The following is a 9,547-nucleotide window of genomic DNA, read 5'->3' as shown; positions in this document are numbered from 1 at the left end:
TATTTTCCAATCTCAGCTCATGCACTTAGAGTCAATCATTGCTACGCCCTCCACCCGTTCAGTTTTACAGCCCTGGGCACTACTAAACCTCTATGGCAGAATGTAGTAGTTCAGCTGGACTTATGCCCCTCATCTATTCCAAAGTTGCTGACTGGTGTAAGACCTACCTTTTGAGTGCAGGTGCCCCGACTACCTGGTGGTCTCCTAAAAAGAGAGAGAGAGAGAGAGAGAGAGAGAGAGAGAGGGGACAGCAAGTCTGCAGAAGATTTGGGGCAGGAGAGCTCCGGGCATTCACGTGGAAACGGGTGGTGGCAGATCCGGGTTGCAGTGTGTAAAGGAACGTGTTTGTACAAGGGGAGAGGTTGCCAGAGCTGCCTGACACACAGCATTAACTATTTCAGTCACATTACCAGGCGTGTGTGTGAGATATGAGGAAGAACTTGGAACTTTGGGCTATAAAGATAGTAAATAAAAGGACATGATACTGTCCTGATATAGATTAAAAGAGACATTTTTGTATGACATCACACTCACGTAGATGGTGATATTGTACATATAAATGCAGTATGGCAGCTTCCACTTCTGTTTATAGCATAGGAAGATCAATAAGGCTTTCTGAGCAGAATTACGCATGCCAATATGTTTCACTGAAGATTAATAGGAGTATACGTTTAGAAATTGGCTTAGTATCCCCTTTAAAGCGATTCACCTGATTAAATATTTTCTTTTAAATAAAGAGGAACAATTCTAAAGGAAATCAGTATCAATCATATTAATCTTCAGCCAATGACTGACTAAGAAATTACAACAGAACTAATCCACTTTCTACTGTCTGGATACATGTGGCCTATTGAGTACAGTAGACAAATGGGACTGTGAGGGGCAGAGAAAAGTTATGGGCAGTATAGGAACGGGCATACCATAGATACTGTAAATAGCTAAGCATCTCATAGTATTGAAAACTACGGCACTTTCTGAACACTAATATTAATCCATATTATTATAATATGGGCCAGTTGCTCTCTGGTTGCTCTTGTACTACAACTCCCAGAATTCCCTGGCATCCTTTTTAAGATATTATTAATATGTATCTCTGATTATAGAATTGCTTCATTTAAAGGATTCGTTTTCATTGAAAGAGAGAAATTATGCTTTTAGTGATCACTCAGCAGGGGGTGCTCTGAGCACATCCTATAGACATTCTTACTGATTGTGTCATTATTTTTTTCTGATTTAAACCAATACACCAGCCTAGTCCCTTTAAACTCTCTTTTTTTCAGGTACAAATCAAGCTCTAGGATTCTAGGAGTTACAGCAGTTCCGCAACAATGTAGCAGGTCAGTTCTGATCTGGGCCTGTTAATCAGCTTGCTTCTGGTCTATTGTTTCAGTAGTCAGACTTAAGGTGGCCATAGATGCAAAGATCCGCTCGTTTGGCGATGTTGCCAAACGAGCGGATCTTTCCCCGATATGCCATTAACAGGCATTGCTATATCGGGGGTAATCTGATTGTTCGGCCGTATGGCCGAACGATCAGATTGCGATGTGCCATGAGCTCCGGCGGGATCGGTCGGGTCAAAATCAAACCTGACCGATCGACCAAACGACCGATCTCCGCCGGGCGAAAGATGTCGGCACATGCCACACACGATCCGAAAATCGTACGAATCCTCGATTCGTACGATCCGATCTGTGTGTCTATGGCCACCTTTAGGTGCGCAGAGTCAGACTGATATTACTTTCAATTTCAGTTATATACATATGAATAAAACTATGGTTATTTTAATGCTAAAAGGTTCTATAGTGGGTGACATTATAAGGGTTAAAGATCTGTGGTTGTTAGACCTAACTAAATGCTCCCTTATTGCCTGCAAACACCTATATCTGCCATGGTCTTAGTTTTTGTGTATCTACAACAACCAGTGATGGGCGAATTTGTCCCGTTTCGGTTTGCCACAAATTTGCTGGCGAAAAATTAGCGAAATGGCGATTTTGACGGCTGCGACAATTCACCGGCGTCAAAATCTGCGCCGGTGGTGGAACTGGCAAATTCGCCGCCAATTCGCGCCTGCCGAATAAATTCGCCCATCACTAACTGACACTTCTCATGCAACTGGAAAGGGTCTCACTTTCTCCCCCAAAGGTCTGAGAGCTACTGGAATCCACTAATATAGACTTTATATAGGGGCACAGAGTTTGATCCTTGTCATGCAGCTCAACCAATTAGAATTCTGCTTTCAAACAGCAGATCATTAAATGCTGCCTGCTGATCCAAGAGAAGAAAAAAAAGTCAGACTATTTTCTTATTGGCAGTGAACTAGTTAAAAGCAGAATTCCCATTTTAGTGCATTTTTAGGCAGCTTCCCCACTGTCCCCAGGCTGGGATAACCCCGCCCCCACATACACCAGCCATTGATGCACCAATCCCTCCATCTATTGTCTGGGATCAGGAACAAAAATGTGCCAGCATTTTCTATTGTCACATCTGATCTGCTTGCACAATAGCCCTGTCCTTGGAACACCCAGTGTTAATCTGGAATGTAGCTTCATCTCTGAGGCCCCCCTTCCCCTATTCTATTTTGTTCTGTGCTGAGTGGGCACCTCAAAATGCACCCTCTGCACTTCTAGCATGGGGCTGGCTCACATATAAGGGGCATGGGGCCACTGAGCCTCAGCCCCACTACATCCCGCCCACCGCATACTCAGGTAAGGTCTCGGCACACTGCAGTACATTTGTCTACTATCATTACTATTATCTTTTATTTACACAGCACAGCGCCAACATATGCCAGCCTGGAATTTATGCTTCATAAAAAAACTGGCACTGCCATGTTGGAGGGGGTGTGATTCTGTTCTCAGCAAAGTTATTCTCCATGTCTAATAATCAACTGGTTTCTGCCACTTTATCTGTCAGAACCAGCCCTGCTAGTAATATAAACAACCAGACAGACACTGCTTTCAATGCCAATTACATTTACAAATAACTTTAAGAACAGTAAGACTATGCAGTAAATGTATATAAATGTATATAAATTACTTAGAAGTCCCTTTTATTTCATAGGGCAAAAAAAGCAGTTTTTGAGTGGAGTTAAAGGAGCTCTATACTTCACCTAGAAATAATTACATTTGCTTTATCAGCCTGCAGTTGCTCAGTAAACCATATTGATGATTCTGCTGGTTTGTCTTATTGGTGATATACCAAGTAATAATTTGGTAACAAAGTATCTTTCAGGCATGAATGTAGCCTTGTTTTACCTACTTTATAAAGCATACCTTTAATATCCATCATTGGTCTAACAAATGTCCTTTTAAAACCTGGGTGAAGGCAAACTTGCAGGTTATTACTTGTGACAGAATGGTATTGATAATTGATGCAATTATATTTATAGTTAGGGAACCCAATTTTTAGCTAATAAAAGGACACAGGACGTAATGCAACTTCCCAATATCTATTCATTTGTTCCATTTGTTCTCACTGGTTTTATAGGCATCATGTATAACAGTATAACAAAAGTCAGTTCTGCTCCACGTCTGTTTAGCTGACTTCTACTGCATTGTTTCAGGAGAAAAGTAGCAAATTATTTTTTCCTGTTGATAAACCCAAGCTAGAAATCTCAGTTCTCACAACAATTTGTCACTAGTAGTCACTGTTGCCCAAAATGATGCCAGAAAAAAATATGTACTCATCAGCAAACATAATATAGCTGCTTCCATTCAGATAAAAAAAGTACAATTATTCATGGAGATAAGGACCCCAGTGATATGCCAAAGTATTGTGTCGTTGTCAGCTTTTGGTGGGTGTTGAAAGTTTACTGAAGGGCCACAGGTAGAGCAACACTTGCCCTGTATCCATCTGGTCCTACAGTCTTCATATAGTCCAATTGGCTCTTTCACCATTTTGTCCTACTGTCTCCAGCTTGCTAGGCATCCTTCATCTTACCCTGCTGTCTATGTCTTGCCTTGCAGTAACCATAATGGTCTACTGTCACCGACTTGTCGTACTCTTTCCATCTTACCCTGCTGTCTTCATCTTATTTTATCTTCTTCATTTTGCTCGACTGTACGTCTTATCCTACTCAGTCTATCTTATCCTACTGTCTGCATTTAACCCTGCTGCTTCAATCATGTCCTGCGGTTACCTTCTTTCCCTGCTAATCATGTTATTCAATCTGGGGACAACTCTCTGAGAAGTCCCATTGTACAGGGCTCTGGGCACTTGTATAGTAGAACCCCCATTTTACGTTTTTCAGGGGACCAGAAAAAATGGTGTAAAATCCAGGAAAAAGTAAAATCAGGGAAATGTATTATGCATAATACCTAGATGAGACCATGAAACAGCAATGTAAAATGAGGGAAAACAAAATCAGGGATGTAAAATGGGGGTTCTACTGTATTATTTGCAACCCTTAAAAAACTTTTACAAGCACCTCATGTTCTCTCCACTCTGTAATATTACCCGTGGGTATTTCCTTTTGCAGAGAAGCACAATGACCAGCCATCCCATGGAGACCCTGGGCCAATGGAAGATGACTGCCTGGGAGGAAGAGAACTTCCAAGGGAAGAGATGTGAGTTCCACCTCGAGTGCCCCAACATCATGGAGAGAGGTTTCCGACGAATTCGCTCCATTAAGGTGGAGAACGGCCCGTGAGTGCAACTTATCCTTACCAATCGCTAAATTGACTGGAGGGACTGGGTGTTATGGGTCCCATATTCTCTAAATCAGGAACTTGACTCCATAAAGTAGTTAAATTGCAGCAACAATGTGGCACTTCCCCTCTTCCTTGAACATCCTGTACCCTCTGAAACCAAACTTCACCCTAGGCACCTTCAGGGGCGATCCTGGCCCATCTGCCGCCTGAGGCTGCTGCCCCCCCTCCCCTGGAAAATCCCTCTTAAAGTACCAGGAGCAGCATTTTTGCTGCCCCTGGTACCTAGTGGGGCGCTGCCGCATGAGGCGACAGCCTCAACTTGCCTCATTGGCGAAGCACCCCTGGGCACCTTGTCTGTAGAAAAAAAACCCTAAAGCGTCAGTGCTGTTAATGTTGATCCATCGTTCACCCTATTGCATGTGCAGCAGTGGACACTGGTCACCCAATTAATACCTTACACCTTGGACTATGTGACATCAAAAACGTCCAGGTTTCATCATAGAACCGTTCCTGTGGTTGTCAGGGGATGCTGGGAGTTAAGCATGAGCTGTAAGCTTGCAGACTGCCCATGCCTCGTCTATGTTAAATATGCTTTTTTTACAGTGCATATTGCACCTACATATGGGACACTTTATTGGTACCTAAGAGTAAACTTTTTTTATGAGGGAGAAAAAATTAAAAAGGCCCATAGCTGCATCATTGTGTGCTCAAGTGGAGCATATATCCTGGAACCAGTACCAGGCAATGCCTATTTGGGGCCCCAGGCAACCGAGCCGGCAACTGCCCGCCCCCACGCGCAAACGAGGACGCGCGCTCACAACCGTGCGCAAACGAGGACGAACAGGCGCAACCGTGCGCAAACGAGGACGCGCGTGCGCAACCGTGCGCAAACGAGGACGCACATGCGCAACCGTGCGCAAACGAGGACGCGCGTGCGCAACCGTGCGCAAACGAGGACGCGCGTGCGCGAGAGGGGCCTTTGTCAACACGCTTTGACCACTTAACATTTTTCAGTGGCGGAGAACGAGGGGTACACTCCTTGGGGCTGTCATGCAGCACAGAAACTACTCCTTGCCGACTGCATTTTCTGGATCCTGGGCTGAAAAGAGGTTACTACTGTATATTGTAGTTATTCTATAAATGTCATACATTTAGGGCACGTGCCCATTTAGCACATTATTACATGGAAAATATTACTTTATTAAAATCCATTCAGATTGTTTTTGGCTGGCCTGGAACAGCTGAACTAGGGAGTTGCACTGAGAAGTTTTAAATGGGTTTCTCAACTATTGAACACTAGAGGGCATTATCCAACTGCTTTACAAAACTTTCCCTGTTCAGTTCAGTCTGATACAACCTCATCTTCAACTTCTGACCATGGAAAAGAGCATTCTGATTTTGTATTATCCCTTTCTCAAGAACTGTTCCCTTCTCCATGGTGGAAGGAGAGAGTTTGTATCAGACTAAATTGACCAGGAAAGCTTTTTTTCAAAGATGTAGGATAAACTGACAATGGGCAGATATACTGAAAGTCTGGGATGGTATTCCTTTTCCAGGGGTGTGGTTCATAACATATATTATGCAAATCCTTTATTTACTTATCTCAACGGATCTTAGTCATAAAAAATACCAAAATAAAAATGTGCCTAATAAAATAAAACATCACTCTAAGCAACTTTCCAATATACATTTATTAAAAATGTAATAAATGTATTTGTAAAAACAATTGCAATGGAAAGTAGCATTTGGTTAACTCCTTGCTGTTTCTTTTTAAACACTGTTGCAAAAGTCTTAGTTCCCCATCAAAGACAGGTCTTCTTTCACTGAAAACTGACTGAATCAGTCGTACAGGCTGATACATTAGATAGCTTTAATAAGGGGTTGGATGGCTTTTTAGCAAGTGAGGGAATACAGGGATATGGAAGATAGCTCATAGTACAAGTTAATCCAGGGACTAGTCCGATTGCCATCTTGGAATTTTTCCGCCCTCTGATGAAAATTGGAGAGGCTTTTTGGAGGGTTTTTTGCCTTCCTCTGGATCAACTAGCAGTCAGGCAGGTGATATATAGACTTAAAAGTTTGAACTTGATGGACATGTCTCTTTTCAGCCTTACTTACTATGTTATGTAATATTGTCAGTACAATATTCCTGGCTCATTATGCCATATGCCTTAATACCTCAATTTGCTTTGTTTAACAGATGGGTCGGATTTGAATACCCTGAGTTCCAGGGGCAGCAGTTTATCCTAGAGAAAGGAGATTACCCCCGCTGGGATGCATGGAGTGGGAACAGTGGCTACAGAACCGAGCACCTTCTGTCCTTCCGACCTGTGAAAAGTGCCGTAAGCCAATGTCCTGTGTTACTAGCCTGTGTGCTCAAGATTTACTACTTTTGGGTTTAATAGCTATTAAGATGGTGCCTATGGGATAGCAGGTATAGTAGAGAGAGATGGTGCCTATAGTAGCAGTGGGATAATAGCCTCTGGGAAGGGACTGTAGCTATGGTATAGCTGGGTATAGTAGGGAGAGATGGTGCCTATAGTAGCAGTGGGATAATAGTCTCTGGGAAGGGACTGTGGCTGTGGGATAGCAGGTATAGTAGAGAGAGATGGTGCCTATAGTAACAGTGTGGATAATACCCCCTGGGAAGGGACTGGGGCTGTGGAATAGCAGCTATATTAGGGAGAAATAATAATGGTAGCGGGGGAATGTCATAAAAGTTGCAAAGAGCAAAACAATTTGCACAAATAAGAATAAAAATGTGCATTTCGCAATGTAATATTTTTCCTTAAACTGTTATTGCATTGCGAATTTTATTGCACATTGCCCACTTTTAAGAAGTGCTTGAAGGTGTCGTAATCTTTTGGAGCAAACATAACTTTTTCAGTAAGATGTTTTATTGCATTCACTGCGCACTGGCGCAAACTATAAAATTCGCAAACCGTCTTCCACTGTCGGAAGTGGTCACTAAACAGTTTCCGGGTTCGCAAAAGCTATATTAAATTCGCGCAAAGCTAAATTTGTTCGCACAGAAGCATAACTTTTGGCATTGCAAATATTTTTTCCATTACCGACTTTTATTACATTCCCCCACAAGTGTCCAACCTGCATCACTTCAGAAGTAAGAACTCCCAGCACCATGCTCGTAACTTCCTCAACCAGTTTTTTTAACCCCACAGAACCACAGTGACAGTAAAATAACTATTTATGAGACAGAGAATTTCCAGGGCCGCAAGTTTGAGATCTGTGATGATTACCCTTCACTGCAGGCCATGGGCTGGTGCTCCAAAGAAGTGTCCTCCATGAAGGTCAACTCTGGCTCGTGAGTAGAAGCCCCATTCCCTGTCCATAAGTCTTTTATTGTCCATATTGTCCATTTGTACATTTATTGGCCACTCAATTTATTGTATCACTGTTAAAATACATTGTTTGGATGTGGAATTTGTTTGCTAAGGCAGCTGTACAAATACAGGGAAACAGACAAGTAATGAGAGCACTTGGCCAGAAGAGCTTGCAATTTCTCTATTTCCCAGCTCTTCTGTTGGTTTCTAGTTTTAGTTAAAAGTGTCTGTAGTTTTCCATAATCACTGATTATGATCATTTGTTTATTAATACCCTACAGCTGGGTTGCATACCAGTACCCTGGCTATAGAGGGTATCAGTACGTGCTGGAGAGAGACAGACACACCGGGGAATACAGGAACTATAATGAATTCAGCACTCAGGCCCACACCAACCAAATCCAATCCATCCGTCGTGTCCAGCACTAAGGATAGCACAGCCGGTCCTGCTGTAACTTACGGCCTGCAACTGTACCGCTAACTGACATTCTCTCTCTACTAGAATAAAGGAATTTGTCATCAATAAAACCAAGCATTGTGCCTTATTTCTTACTCTTAAACTTACCGCCTATACAGCTGAGTGTGTAATAATTACACATTGCCAATTATATCACAGACCCATTATGTCTACAGTGCAATGATATCATCATGTGATCATTACTCCACGAGTACCCCCAACACAGGACCGCTACATCTGCAGAAGTTAAAGAAATGCTAGGCAGAAAGTTCTGCTTGTAGCTGGAAGGCATTCATTGCAAACACACAGTATTCTAGCTGTTACTATGCAGCACTAGATAAAAACAAATTGCACTTGAGTGACATGGCCACTAGGGAGAGCAATGGACCAAACTGTTTCCATGGTGGTTGGTCAATAAGGCACAATAAATTAAATTCTGAAAGGTCAGTTTGGATTTGATAGGGTAGGCTTGGCCTGTTTGTCTGCCCTGTTGTAAATAGCATGGCCTTCAAGCATAAATTAATTAGAAACCTAAAACGTACAACCTGCACGCATTTTGGAGAAACACCAGGTGGAGCAGATGGAGGCCTTGGCGTTATGTAAGCCTTGTAAGAGTTATTAGAATGGCTCACAGTTCCCGGGGCAGGGTTAGGTAACTTTCTTCTCTTAAGCACAAGTTACAGCAACCTTCCACCCATGTTAAGGGTTATACAAACCTATAGCTTTTCTGCTATGCTGGTAATATCCATACAGGGCATAAGCAACTACAGGCTATTCCTATTGAGCAGTATATTAGTGAAGGGAAACATCTACTGTATGCTGGTGTAGTAAAATGGTATCACACTGTACAGGCTATAAACACATTTAAGGGGGCTGTTCCTGCTGTTCTGTTCTGTTTATTACAAGGGAAGACCCTTGCTGAATTTGTTTTTATTATCGCTCTAATAAAGGAACTGTTCCTGCTTAAAGGAACAATAACACCAAAAAAATTAAAATGTTTTAAAATAATTACAATTTGATGTACTGTTACCAGGCACTTTTGAAAGTGGCGTGTTTGCTTCAGAAACACTATTATAGTTTATATAAACAAGCTGTGAGGC

The 9,547-nt window shown here is 42.4% G+C and overlaps 1 protein-coding gene across 1 annotated transcript; it reads left to right on the top strand.

Moving 5' to 3' along the window:
- The first annotated feature begins 2,574 nt into the window (after positions 1 to 2,574).
- On the top strand, positions 2,575 to 8,522 carry LOC108702400 (beta-crystallin A2). The gene is made up of 5 exons (XM_018237858.2): positions 2,575 to 2,705; positions 4,478 to 4,644; positions 6,850 to 6,991; positions 7,829 to 7,971; positions 8,272 to 8,522. The coding sequence occupies exons 1-5, from the start codon at positions 2,655 to 2,657 to the stop codon at positions 8,417 to 8,419; spliced, it is 651 nt and encodes a 216-aa protein (XP_018093347.1). The 5' UTR covers positions 2,575 to 2,654; the 3' UTR covers positions 8,420 to 8,522.
- The last annotated feature ends 1,025 nt before the right edge of the window (positions 8,523 to 9,547 follow it).

The sequence above is a fragment of the Xenopus laevis genome, chromosome 9_10S (assembly GCF_017654675.1).
Source record: "Xenopus laevis strain J_2021 chromosome 9_10S, Xenopus_laevis_v10.1, whole genome shotgun sequence".
Lineage (NCBI taxonomy): Eukaryota > Metazoa > Chordata > Amphibia > Anura > Pipidae > Xenopus > Xenopus laevis.
The sequence above is the reverse complement of the archived record's forward strand: the minus strand, read 5'-3'. Positions and strand labels throughout refer to the sequence as shown.